Here is a 14,947-nt window from a genome sequence, read left to right on the forward strand (position 1 = left end):
AGCTTGTAGAGATTGCGGTCATTTACAAATATTGCTAAGAATGTGCTACGCACAAACAATGCCAAAATAGGCTTTAATTTAATTGCTTTTAAGTGCCACATAATTTCTTTTCAGCTACATTGTAATAATTAGCAGGGAAAGTTACCACTTACACAGTACACAGTAATTAGTAGGATAAGTTACACTTACATTAAACTAAGAAATTTTATTGAATTTATTGAGATTAGTATGGGAAATAGTGTTTAGTGTAACTAGGCTTAAATGCGCATAGTGTAGGTCAGCGTGGTAGGCAAAGGCAATAAAGTAGGAACAGAATCGTAGCTGTAAATCAGATCGTAGAAGTATTTTAAACCCTTTGATTAGAGATCTACAGTTCTACAGGTAATCTTGCATGAGCTATCTAACGCAGAGTCTGGTTGCTGGTAGGTAGTTTATATCGGCCGTATCCCACCTATACTAGCAGCAATTAATACCTTACCGGCACCTATAATTATTATTATCGTACTCCTGTAGTGTCTGCCCTTGCCACGGGGCTATTGCTAAAGGCTTTATCATGCCGCCAACAATTTTATGAGTCTGTAATTAATTTGTAACTAAATGCTACTTTAATTTTGTTTTTAGTTTTAGTAATAAATTCACAAAAAACAAAAATGGAATGGCTACTTCTTCTTTTTTGTATTCAAGTTTGCAAAAGATTACTCTATTTAATTTCATTATTTAAATAAAAATTGCTTTGCTAATACTCCCCGATAAATGGAAATGAAATAGCCATTTATTCAGGGATATCCCTTTAGGTTTCGCAGGCTAATACTATCAACAGCACTAACTCCGAAGCGACCCTAAAACACATACAACCTGCAAAGCTTGTGGAAATATACAAGTACTTTGGCTTCCCATTTCCACAGGTAAATAATACTCACCTTATCACCCACAATACCTCCCTTCCAATTATACATTCATGCACATTACGAATAGACTACATACTCTGGTACGAACTCCAGGTACGTTAGGATATGCTGTAATTGATTTAGATTGTTGCGCGTTTCCACTAATTTACGTCTAAAGATATAAATTATTTTAACGTATCTTGCTAGTTCTGTTGTTAATTAATAAATACCATTCTGTACCAATCTATTCCAACTGATTACAACATTGTCGTTTCCCATGTTAATCTTTTCAACAGGTTCTCAAATTTCTTGTATTGAAGGAATTTTTACTAGAATATATCATTTGATTTTCATTGAACCGAAGTATTTTCTTTTACAAACTGAACGCTGCTTTCTGTTGTAGTAATGGCTGAGAAATTCTAAACAGGTCAACTTGTATTCGTGAGCTTCAGCTGCCCTGAAAGTTTCAAGTAAGCAGAAGTGAGTTCCATTATTGAGCAATAAAATTAAGAAGACTGGAGATTATAAGATGTAAAATGCAACTCTTTTAGGAAGACGATTTAGATGAAGTTTTCTTTCTGTAGCCATCACAATTCAATCAGAAAGAACTCCGAATAAAAAGCATTGCGATACTTAAGAGTTACGCGAAATGGCTTGAACTGGGACATGGGAACTGTCTTCTCTTACTGTGATAAAGATGCATTTGAGTGTTTTGTAAGTCATTGCATTAAATTAAACAACCAGCTGTAATCTATTAGCAAATTATATACTTTTAAGAAATAAGTTTTCTAATTACTTACAGTACCATTAAAGTGACTATAAAAATTAAACACGTTCATATAATTCAACAGCACGTCAATTTTTTTTAAATATTGTTTCTAGTAATTAATACCATACATTAGTAGTTATGTTTCAAGTATAAAGAATAGAAATGATTATGCCATAAATCTAATTATTACTTTTATTAAATAAAGCTAATATAATGTGACTGTTGCATGAGTAACAGCCTAATAGCCTTGTAAACTGCATGCAATGCCAAAATAAAGGCAATAACTATCATTCCGTGACAGTATTACTTAAATATAAACTAGGTCTGTTACTGATATCTCGCTCAATAGCTCTTTTACAGTTAATAGTATGTTTAACTTACGATTAGCAATAATTAAAAACATTCTTCAATGTTATCATATTTTCATTGTCTATCAATTGCTGATATTTAGTTATTCTAATGCTGAAACTGTTAAAAATAGTAACCATACAGGTAATTATTCACTACTAAATATTTATTCTTTTAGAATAATAATTTAATTATTTATTCTCTTTTTAAATTAATTTTCTAGACATTTTTTCTTTGCTATTTAATTGATTATTACAAATGCACAGATTAAGATAAGCAATTCTGATCGATTAATTTTAGATATAGTATGTAATCATGAATCGCTACAAAAAAGACCTGTTAAAACACAAAATCAAAATTAAGAACAAAATGATTTAAATAAAAAGTAAGCAAATAAATCATATTGTTGTCTATTTTATTGAAGTATTAGTTTGTTGAGGAAAAAGGGCAATAATACAATTTGAGGTAACATTACTACTAGCTGCTCATCAAAAGTAACTAAGAATCCACTTATAATCTTTAATAAACAAACGCAAGCACATTAAAACTAATAATTAAATCTTTCAAGTTAGATCATCTAAAGTTAAATAATTTTTTACTTTTGTTTGAAACAGTTTGAACTATTTTAAAATGATTTTACTCTTAATATTAACACAAATAACGAGTATTGGGCTATGATTTAATCCATCATTTTTTTTAAACAAAACATTTATTTGTAGTGAAGGGTTATTAATAACTGTTTATTTTATTTTTTGGTGAATGAATTATCCATCCAAAGGAGAAGTTCATTCTTCATCCTTTATTCATGTAGAGTTAACACAGTTAACATGTAAAAAGAAATGTACCCGTTGGTAATCAGTTTTAGCCGTGCAGATGACCTGGTCGGTAATGTAAATAATAATTAAACATTTATTCAATTTATGACATAATTTCTTTTGCGTAATTAGTAACTATTTATTAAATGGAGAGGATCGGTAGGAATCTTCAGTCTAAGATCCTCTCTCTGATCTCTTGTTGCTACTTCACATTCTTACCACTCTTCTTCTAGCAGCCCTTGTACTGGTTTCTCCTTAGGTACAACCTCATTACTATGTAAACCGTCGCAAAACATACTACGTTCATAAAAGATAATATAATTTTAACCCATTTCAGTTTTATTTTCTTTTGTCTCTACCTTGCCTTGGCTGTGCCTAAACAAGGTTCTGTAATTTTGTACAGAAGTTTTCTCTCCTACCAGGTATTTATTGTTCCTTTTAAATTTACTCTCTTATACAAAATGTCATCTCTCGTTTTTTCTATTCTTTCTTTTCCTCTTTTTACAAAGGGAATTTAGTATTTGTGTTACCAAGATTAGTAACAAGAAACACTTCATTGGTGTCAATTATCACTGCTTAATCTTTTTATCAGTTATTATATTGTTAGTTAATAGTCCATAAAATAACAAATAAAGACTTTAGTTCTGGTCTAACAGCAGTTCTTACAAGCAAGTTCGTTTCCCAAACAAATTGTCTATCTATTAAATTATATTCAATAATTCAAAAGTAAAAATTCGAATATAATTCAAGGTATTAATTCTCAAAATATAGATGACATTTTAGCAAAAAAAAAACAAAAAACTCTTTACAGCGGAATGTAGAGAGTGATTCTAAAAACTGTTGTAAAAAGTAAGTAAATAACAGTTCTTAATTACTAAAAAACTCATTCTTTAGGATTTTGTAATGGTGGTAGACTTCAAAGTGAACTGCAAAAAGTACTTTTAGATTCACAAAGGCGCAATAAAATTTCTATGGATTATTTGACTGGAGCAATATTTACGGAGACTAAAAGGATCAGTGATGTGCTATTTACTTCAAATGGTATGTAAATTTTGCTTTAGTTATGTCGTTTCTAATTTTTTAAAAAAGTATCTTTTTTAAAAGGATATAGCGTTCTTATTCTCAGATCTCTTTAAGCCAAACTTAACTTAGTGAAATTTGCTAATTCTAAAAAAAATAATAAACTTATTGGTTCATTGCAGTTTTCTGATAAATATTTTGCCAAAATATTGTAGATGTCCATTTTATTAGAAAATATGTTGCATAGTAGAGTATTGTTAATAGTTTTTGATTGATTCATTATTCAAAAAAGAAGAAAACATGGATATGCTCGTATCAATAAGCATGTGTTTCTGTTAGAATTCTATTTTGTGAAGTTGTTTTATTTTTAATTTATCATAGTTTCCTTCAGTTCTAATCAGTATAAATTGAAATTTATATCCACAATAAAGTAAAATTATCATTGTAAAGACCACATTTTAATTATTAAAAACAATTTTTCAGAGAATCATAACTATGATGATTTTATCATATCATTGACTAAATTCATGGAGAAACTGGAGAGCGAGGTAGTATCATGTTACATTGGCATTAATGATGAAACTAAAGAATTTTTAAAATTTTTAAAAAATCCGGATTTCACTTCTGACAATGAGACAAAGGGTATGTTCATTTTTGTTTTTGTATTCGGTGATCACTTTTAATTGTCTCGCGAACGCTATATTTTCAATATTTCTTCATATTCATAAATTTGACAATATTATAATACATTCTTTTGTCAGGAGTAAGATCAAATAATGTTCCATGTAAAGATCCTTTAAGGATGACAAGAGTAAAGGTTGGACATTATCCTACCATCTGCTTCCAATATGTCCTTTCTTTTCATCACAACCCAGCAAGCCATCCTTTCTGCGGCTCCTTCTTTTTCCTTTACTGTGACGCTTAACAGGTTCCGACTTGTTAAAGAAATTACTGCTATCCAGCCATATTTTGGGATCAACAAAAGAAATAAGATGATGCTGACGTTCAACCACCAAATTAGGTATACTGGTTTGGTGGTTGGATTTAAATGTACAGATTTCTCATTTTTACCATTAAATATAGCCCTAGATGAAAGACTCAGTAACACGAATACATCCTAGCTTTGCATCCTCGCCAGTAACCGTTCAGCTATTGATTGGCCAAAGGTCAACTTTCCTTCACTCCACTACATCTTCCGTCTTTTCTTTTGGAAATTATTATTTATTAATTGCGTTTTAATTATTTAGGCATCTGCTACAATCAACAGTTACAAACATCATTAAAAGATTCTGTGAAAAACTTGAGTAATGTCGTAGTGCATTCATTCATTCCATTTATACAAACATTAAATCAGATGACAGCAGAGATAAGGAAAGGTCCAAAAAACAGTTCGGATACACCAGGTAATGAAAGAGCCCTAACTGAATGTTCATTACATTTTTTGTATTTATTATGATTATTATTTTATATATTTATGTATTTATTTAACAAAATTTTATTTAGACCATTCATATGATTATATAAGGAATTATCTTCTTGACATAACTTTGGATCTTCGTACGGAGACTGGAATTGCATTCTATAAAAGTATGAGAGTTGTGTTCGTTATTACTCGAATAATCGGCTATGAATTACATGATACAGAATTAGTAGGTAAGTAGTGAGTTAAATTTGTTTTATACAAAAAGTATTGTGCATATTATAACGAACTTTAAATCTAAATACTAAACTAAATTGAAGAGAAGTTTAGGATGGAAACAATTTATAGTTTTGTGTGTTACCTTTTGTAAAAATGAGTGTTACTTTGTATTTTCATTCTCCAAACACACTCAGGAGCCTCACCCAGTTTTTAATGTAAACAGATATTTCACTTGCCACATAAATGGTTCTCCTATATGTTAAAGGTGTAGTAGATTCTCTGATCATCAGTTTGGCAGCTTGAATACCTAAATGCAGTATAAGCTGCATACACAATGATGATGTTAATAACTGTTAGTAGAGTAAAGATTAGCCAAAGCTTCTGGTTTTAAATCCAGCCAGTAGAGAAACCTCTACTGACTCAATGTCTAGTGAGTGATTGTGTTGTCTGTAGTGAGGGAACATTGATCGGAGACCGGTAGTGTACTGGAGAAAAGGCTACGATTCCAGTGACCATTGAATGCCATACATTAACTTAAAATGATTGCAATATTAACGATAATAAACTGTAATAAATAATTGTAACTATCTATTGTTTTAGATAAAAAGCTTATTGAGAAATTGATGGCAGCTTATAATGATGTTCTCGATGGAGGTTGTACAATTATCAAAACAGTTATTTTTGAAATTTAAGATTATATCTCTTACTTTCTCTTACTGATTGAAAAAAGAAGAGTTCTTGGCAAATTTTTTGAAGTAGAGATTCTACATTTTAGAGAAATTTCCTTCTTTAATTATAAATAAAACATACCTCGAATGATAAAACTTTTTTTAAAAAAATTGCTTCTGTTATAATTAAGGTTATTTTGAATCTTAAAGTTAGTAAACCAACACTCATGTTTTTAAAAAAGACAGTTAAAGAGAAAATATTTCAAAACTGATTTACGAAATAAATTACTTTGGAGTAATTTTAATTAAATTGAATAAATTTATAGCGAATTAAGTATTCCAATCAGGAAAGCCTGTGCTAGTTTTGTCTGCTGTTAGATTTTCTCTTCCAAGAGCTTCTCTTAAAGCCTAGTGTCCGGTATAGGCAGTTTGTAACTTTGTTTGTAATGAAAGCAACGTCCCTGGAAGATCGTGTCAAGGAGTTTTCTACCACTTCTCAAGAATTCCTTAAGTTCAAATCCCAAAACTAAGCTTTTGCTTCAGTAGGTTTTTTACTTCTATTTGAAACTATCCAAATTACAGAGACTTTTATACTTCTCAGTTAGCTCTAAGTATGAAGCTTCTGCTCCAAAGAAAGAAAAGTTATTACTATAAACTTCAATTACGAGTAGTTTCTTGATCGTATCCTCTTTCAAGCGACTAAAACTTACTTTAATACCTGTCTCGAAACCAATATTTGTTTCGCCGCATCCGTCTTGGATACCAACTCGACGTCCACTAAATTTAATATAAGTTCCTCTGCATACTTTAGATCATTCTAGTAAAGTAAAGTAAAGTAATCGCCAATTTTTTCAGGCGGGGCTTAACGTCCAACTACCAATTAGGTGTTATGGACGGAGGCGACTAGCAAGCTTACTTTAGCGCAAATTTCTTTTATTAACCATTAAATAAAATCCAAGGCCTAAAGACCGGGAATCGAACCCAGTACCACAATGCATATTAGCTTTGCAGGTCTCGCCTCTAACCGCTCGGCTACCGTGGCGCCTTACTTTAGATCATTCTCCCTTACTTCTCAATCTAAGATTGCCTTCATTGTCTGTCCCAATGGCTGAAAAGATCCAAAAAAATAAAATTAGTTCAGCGTCAATGTTAGCGAAGAAGCTCAATGTCGCCTTTGTTCGCTTTGTGCTTCGATGCGCTTTTTCTAATGACTTTTCTCTAATTTCTGTCCACACTGCAGTCTTCCACACCATTGTGGCAATCTAATTTTTGAACAAACGCCTACTGAATCAAAGTTTTCAGGCTTGCCCCTGTGACCACTCCCGGCATACTCCACTCTGCCCAAAAAAAGGTTTCTTTGCTTTCCTGCAGATATGATATGACCCTCAAATATCTAAGATAAATACACAAAATCATTTCCTTACTCTTGAGCGATATTTACTGTGCAATCCATGTGCCCTACCTAGTTCTCCAACTATGGTGTCATCGATTGCATCAGATTGCATACATCACAATCTAGGTGCTTACAAATAATAAGCCCAGCCACTTCTTTAAGATTGATTCAAGGTTTCTTCCTCCAGATAGGATTGAGTATCCCGAGCTATGGTCTGTCGTCCTTACATACTCCTTGATTCTTAGGCAGCTTCTACGTATTGTTCTGAGCCCTGTCTGGTTTTAAACCCTTTAAACCTTTCACAGCCACTTTTTCCAATTTTTGAATCCCTAATTTTGTGACTCTACACTTGAACTTTTTCTAAAAGAATGTTGACATTAGTCTGTTGAGGTTGTAAAATTATGCTTTCTTCATCGCTGTCAATTTATTGTAGTGTTCCTTTCAACTCAATAATCTTTTTATTTTTAATTTTTAATTACAAATTCTAAGATTGATTAAGAATTTAGATTGGTAAATTCTAGTAAAAGGAAGTTGTTTGACTAATATACCAGATTATTTATAACTTTATAATTTAAAACTTTATTTCTAAAATAATGAATTTGTTTAAAGGAATCGATTCAGAAAATTCTACTCTTCCCTATTGCACTGGATTGTTCGCAGATTCTTGTAAGTTTGACATATTCTTCAATATTTATTCAGCTATCTTAAACTTATTTCTCATGTACGTTATCATATTTCTCAAAACAGATGTACTAAAAGGAGCAAACGTTAATCAAGCTAATTTAAATTTAAATAAGCCTTTAATTCGGAATCAAATTGCAGATATTGTTTTTAGTCTAATTGGAGCACTAATTGGCGATTTAATAACGGAAGGAATAAAATATATGGCCGGAGTACCACCGTTTGGTGGTCCACATGCAGTCTGTTGGTGTTCTTGCTTTATTTATTTACTAAATTTTTGTATTACTTCAGAAAACAAACTTTTGAAAATATAATTTTTTTTTCTAAAATGAATTACATTTTTTCAGCAATAGGTTCGACCACAGTAAATGAAAACGACGTTAACCTTGATAAAGGTAACATTTTATTAATTATTACGTTATTTTATTTCATTTTTACGTTTTCTTATTCTCTGTGATGGTAAGTATAGCGATCGTGCAGCTTTTCCATTTTTTTTTTTAATCATTTTTTTTTGTTTGTTGATGTTTTTGGTTTTATTTCTACACATCCCTGATTCTAGGTCTAATTTTATTTCTAGTTCAAAATTGCACCATCTACTATAATGAACTACGTAAAGATCTCTTCGAAGGATTGCAGGAATCGTCAGTCCTTCTTCAGCAAACTGTTCCAATCGCAATCCAATTATATGAAAATATAACTAAGTACTTGGCAATGATGAATTCAAGGCCTCATTTCCTTCCACCTGCTCTGCGTAAGAAAAGTATTGTTTATTTTTTATTATCTAAGGTAAATGAAGCATCCTTCAATAACTTCTTTTATTATTCTTGGCTACCAATTTGGATTTCCTCTACTATCCACCAAGCGTATCGCGTGGATACTGAAGCCAACTATATTTCAAACAGTTATGTTCGGGGGGCTCTCCTTGACGTATATCGTTTTATTTTGATAAAATGTGGCACCAGTGGCTCATGCTGAACCTCAAGAATGTCCTCTCCAGTACCTATTATCTTATCCAAATCTTACCTATAAAGTATGCTTCTTCCACATTGTCCGGTGGCTTTTTCTCTTCCACTCTCTGCCCAATACTCGGTGGAGTTCCACAATGAAGGTTCTCTTTCATCCAAAACTTTGTAAATGACACTACAGTTCTTTTTTTATAATACTGATCCTGTTTTCGAGCTGGATTCCTTCGGGTTTGATACGCTTGAACTCTGGTTCCGTATATGGTGTGTAAAGGTAAATGGAAATAAGTCCCTCTAAATGTCCTTGATTTTCAGTAGAAAAATACTCCTTCCAATGATATTTGAACCACGATCCTGTTCCGTTAACCTATACCTCCACAAGCGACTTTTGTGGAATCCTTGTACTTATACTCAAACGTTGGCACAATAAGTCTTCTGTGGCTGCGGTGCCTTGGGGCATAGGTCCCGTCCCATCTACTATCTTATCTTATACTCAAACGTTCTGTACTCAACAAGAGATATGGAAAGCTCAAGAAACTACTTCACAAACGATCAAAAATGATCGGAAGACTCTTACAAACAAGAATTAGCGTTACTTGCTCCCATCTGGACCTGAACGCAACAGCAAAGCTAAACAGAATCCAAACCCTCCAAAAATGCTTCGAACCATCACTGACGCACTCTTCTACGTCAGCAACCATTCCTTTCACACATAACCTGCAGATCCCATTTGTTTCTGACCTTACTCAGTCCATAATCATATTCCACTCCCAACTTTACCTACACTATAACCCCATAATCAGCAACTTGTCCTGCACTAACCTCCTGTCAAATCCTCTTCGTAGGATGTAAAACAGTTGTTTAACCAAAAATAACCGGAGTTTTTTTTTACTGTTTTACAGGGATATCCGAATGGTTTGAAGTTGGCGAAAAGTTATACAATGAACTGTTGAACTTTGTTACAATTTGTACACCATGTAAGAGATTATTTGTTTTTATATTACTGCAATAGTATTTCTAATCTAATTATTTCAGCAATATTTGTGTGACTTAATCGGAAACAAATGTTAAGCGGCTTATAAAGACGTTACTGACAGACTTCGTATCTTCTGGGCATAATTTTCGGCGACAGTTAAAGTCTGCATCAGGTTACTGTTATACTTAGTACATAATAGGCATTTATGTAAGTAATTATGGGCATTCAGGCCAATTAATTAGGCTCTAAACTTTGTTCGTAAAGATTTATTTTTGGAATTTGGCAGTCTGGGCTAAACAGAATTATATAAAACCAACTAACTTTAGTTCTATAATAGAATAAAATTGGTACGTTAAATTGTTGATTCAGCAATAGCCCCAATTTTACTATGTGTCTAATGTAGCGGTTCCACAAATAACAAACTACGAGTAATTTGTGCTTGAATGCTTCGCTTGTCTGATTATTTACAGCATAAATTATTTTATTTTACATAATGTAGTCATGTAGTAAACGCCATTGAAGCAATGTTAGAGGCAAGAATCTTTTTTGTACGCACTACGTTCATAATGATTCATCTACATACAAATCTACCAACACTTCCTCATCAGAATTTCACTACTTTTTACAAATATTATCTTGGCGTCTGAATTCCTGTAATATTTATTTTGTGGCTAGCTTTTTCTTTTTTGAAAGTTCTCGACATAAATTTTTATCAAACCAAAAATCATTGGTTTAAGTGTTATGATTAGTTTTTCATGAATTTTATTGCGAAGCACCAGATCAATGTACATCAACTGTCGCAATTTCTTTACACTTAGAACCTTCAATTTGCTCACTTAGAGCGAGAAGGGTATACATTCAAAAATCTTGGCATTCCTGCGGTTATCCCTGACTAACAATACGATTAACTGATCTACAGACATTAACCTGTAGGGTTTTCAGATATAGTTGTACAACGGTAAGGGATTAACAGTTTAAAAGTTTTATTACTTACAGTCGCCTATATTTGTGCACAATCACTGTCACAGCACCATAGCTCAAAGTAGTTGTTTTACATGGAAAAGAAATTTATTTTACCACCCACTGCCTCTGTAATCTACCCCTCTATTTGAGAAATAAACGTGGCGTAATTCTCACGCTATTTTGCAGATTACCAAAAAGCGTTGTTGTAACTAATAAATTGTATATTTCATGATGAAGAGTAGGTTTCACTGGAGGTTTATACTCGTACTGAGATCCAAATGTAATTGGACATTCCATTGTTTACATCCATCGGCATAACGATAAAAGTGAAAAGGATATCCTAAGAACAGGCAGACAGAAATTATACCATCCATAAATATTCGTGTTTTTTTAATATTTTATTCATACATTGTCGTAGATGCATAAAATATTTTCAAATATAACACAATTTTATGTTTTGCCAAACCTCAAAATCTCATAAATTCTAATTTAAAGCCATAATAGACCATTATTCAAATAAATATTTAAATAATTTTTTTTTTTAGAGACGATTTATCAAGAGGAATTTTCATTCGTCATTTTAATGGAAAAGATAGGCTTCCAGCGTTAATGTATAGTGATGGCCTATTTGATTTATTTTCAACTTTAAACCAGTAAAAATCCAAAATACGCTGTGTAAATGGCTGTAATTTGTAGAGGCGTTAGGCGTGTACAAACTAGCGCTATAGAGGTCCATGGATGTACTGGAATATTTTTACGCTTGGAATGTATCGTTGTAGAGATTATGTGTATCTTCCTCTACAAATTTTTTTTTGAACGGATCGGTTAGCCTAATTATTGTACTGTCGTTCAAACGGTCATCCAAACTTACTAAATTCCTTTAATTTAATGATATTCTTCTCTAAAAATTGTCTATGATAGTGCTAGGTAATTACAAAGTTTCGCTAGGCTTCTACTATCTTACTGCGTGCGACTTGCTGATTATAGCGTTATCTTAGCCTCTCTGGGGGAAAAAAAAAGGATAGCCACGATTTTGACGACGAAAGAGACCTTTGCCTGTAGAGATTGTGGTGCTAGCTTTTGAAATCGGTAGGCAAGTTTTACGGTATCTGTGTAATGGATCTCATAAATTTACATTAATGAATAGTTTATTTTTCCGCTTTCATCTCGTCACCGGATAGGAGCACTTGATGTTCCACGAAGATCCTTTATTGCTAAAAACCACCGCTACATAATAGAGGTTATCCTACGTTAGCATTATACAGAATGTGCCACGTTGGCTATACTTTAATAGATGATTCCCCATATCATTTGAGCATAATTGTGCATAAAATCCTACATCAATTCTCAACCGTTTTCCACAAAAAGCAGATTTAATTTTTTTTTAATACTTCGCGTAATCTAACTCATACTGTGTTTGATTTAAAGCTATTTAATTATACCAATCGAATTGAACACTATACGAAACGACGCTTAAAGTCCTGCGGATTCTTCTGGAACAGCTGCAAACCGTCCTTGCAACACTTCACACGATTTGGTCAAGCGTGAGCAATCGCGGCACCCATCTTGCGGATAGCTTTGTCATGTCCAAATGTTGATGCAAAATATTATGTACCCGTTCATTCGAGATGCCCACCAGCACTAGCAATCTCACGCACCTTCACTCTTCTGTCATCCATCATCATATCATGGATTTTATCAATGATTTCTGGAGTAGTAACCTCAACAAGGCGTCCAGAACGTTCAGCGTCACTTGTGCCCATATGGCAGCCTCCGAAAATTTTGAAACCACTTATAAACTGTTCTAATCGAAGGTGCAGAGTCACCATAATGTTTATCAAGCTTCTCTTTAGTCTCCTGAGGCGTTTTGCCTTTCATAAAATAGTGTTTAATCAACACACGAAATTCTTTTTCGTCCATTTTTTGAAAATCACTCGACTTCCTCGATTCAAACGAATGCCAAACACAAAGAAATAGACCGATCTGGCTGAAACTTGGTGTGTGTTCTTCCAAGAGATGCTACTAACTAAACATAACCTCGATACGCGCCAGTGGTGCTATCTCTCTGACTTTGCACGGACTTTTCAAACAACCCTCGTACTTAATGTTCAATTCGATGGGTTTGTTTCAAATCCACTTGTTAGATCACAAGAAATACGTGTATTTGAAGTAAATTTTTTATAATTTGCAAAACAAGTTACAAGTTTACATTCTTTCGGCTGATTTTATTAAATTTAGCTCAAACTCTCTGGGTGTTATAACCTTTTTTTGTCTAAAAGTTAAGGCGAGAAATATTATAAATGATTAAATGTGCAATTTTTTAGATTTTAAATGATTGATGGGAACTCTTTTTTCTGACAAATATGGTGCGCACCATAACAATGGCTAATTCAATCTGGTTTCACCCTTTAGAATTTTTTAGGTATGGATTTGGCTAGAGTTTACCTGTGAGTGAACTAATAATTTCCCACATATACTTGTTCTGTATAGGGTCTATGCAGTAATGTTTGATAATGGGGTTAAGCCGAAACAAGTGATGATTCTAAAAGTTAGTCTGATTCTTAGACACGATCTAGTTCTAATTCTTTCAAAGAATAGCAGCTAGTTTACCACACTCTATAAGAATAAAACTGAGTATTTGTACGTAAAGACATAAAAAATATAGCCATTCCTTTCATTATTAATGGCAATTAATTTACCTCCAAGATATTTTTTGGTTTGTTTATGTACATAATATTTTCTTTTTGTATTTCAACAGTGGCCATGAATTATGTGGAAAAAATGGAAGCCATTTACAATCAATCAGTTGTTACATCCAGAAAACTTCTAAGTGCTAATTGCTTAAATCATTTGCTAACAACAAATCCAATAGAGATGGCAATATCGGAAGATAGAAAAACATCGAAACGAGTAAGATTGGCTCGTGATATTGTACCTATAGTTTCAAAACTAATGGATTTTCTACCGCTAAACATGGATCAATTAGGTCCAAATCCGGATGTAAATCAGCTTAGTGCATCAAATGTGACCACTAATTCTACAAATAAACCTTTACCACCGTCAGGGGGGAATACAGACTTAGATGATTGGTTAAATTTATTGAGATCTATTTCAAAAATGTTGTTTAGAAAATTACTTTTTTTAATGAATGTTTCGAACTGATTTATATTCTATTGAGGAAATAAATGCTTCTTTTTTTTTTAAATATTAAAGTGTCATTGTTTTTATTTTATTATCATTATTATTATTGTCAACATCTCAGATCATTGAAATTTTTTCAATGCACTGCCGGCCTCCGGACAGTGTTCTCTAGTTACACTGTCCATCACCGGACGGTGAGCTGTAAGAAGCTCCAAGCTAGAGAAGATTTAAGGAACAGTAGCTGGATTTGACCCAGTAATATGTTAGCAATGAACCTAAATCAAAGAAATATGTGTTTTTAGCAGTCAAATTTTCTTAACTAGTATCTAGAGGTAAGTTTACTTAATGCTGACACCAGGCATCAGTTATTTTTCGAAGATAGACTCTTCATTTTTAAGAATCCAATAATACTTGGGGATTCTTATAAAACTACAGTCTTGGGCATAAAATATCTGTGAAGTATAAACAATGCTTGAATATCATGTTCTAAGTTTTCTTTACTTTTCGGAAAAATGGAACGGGATAAAGGCTAAAAATTTGTAGGAAAAATTATTTTCAAAGTTTCGAGATCTGAGAATCAGGTTTTAAAAAAGGGAGAAAAATTCGTAATGGAAAGATGAACAGAGGGCTCTTAGTCCGAAAGAAATGAAAGAATGCCGAAGGTCCTTTATTAACATTTATGAAC

General features: G+C 32.7%; 1 protein-coding gene across 4 annotated transcripts; it reads left to right on the forward strand.

Moving 5' to 3' along the window:
• Positions 1 to 1,907: 1,907 nt before the first annotated feature.
• Positions 1,908 to 14,326, forward strand: LOC141456997 (uncharacterized). Of its 4 annotated transcripts, XM_074133447.1 has the most exons (12): positions 1,909 to 2,148; positions 3,714 to 3,860; positions 4,323 to 4,481; positions 5,087 to 5,242; positions 5,343 to 5,492; positions 6,079 to 6,132; positions 8,149 to 8,205; positions 8,287 to 8,463; positions 8,568 to 8,615; positions 8,798 to 8,971; positions 10,085 to 10,159; positions 13,880 to 14,326. In XM_074133447.1, exons 1-12 carry the CDS (start codon positions 2,025 to 2,027, stop codon positions 14,281 to 14,283), a joined length of 1,725 nt encoding a protein of 574 aa, XP_073989548.1. In that variant the 5' UTR covers positions 1,909 to 2,024; the 3' UTR covers positions 14,284 to 14,326. The 4 variants fall into 4 exon arrangements, with proteins under 4 accessions (XP_073989550.1, XP_073989549.1, XP_073989551.1 ...); XM_074133449.1 differs by lacking the exon at positions 8,287 to 8,463 and having other exon boundaries at positions 1,908 to 2,148; XM_074133448.1 differs by lacking the exon at positions 6,079 to 6,132 and having other exon boundaries at positions 1,908 to 2,148.
• Positions 14,327 to 14,947: the final 621 nt, after the last annotated feature.

The sequence above is a fragment of the Rhodnius prolixus genome, unplaced genomic scaffold (genome assembly GCF_049639745.1).
Source record: "Rhodnius prolixus isolate KJV_2025 unplaced genomic scaffold, Rpr scaffold_10, whole genome shotgun sequence".
In the NCBI taxonomy this organism is placed as follows: Eukaryota; Metazoa; Arthropoda; class Insecta; order Hemiptera; family Reduviidae; genus Rhodnius; species Rhodnius prolixus.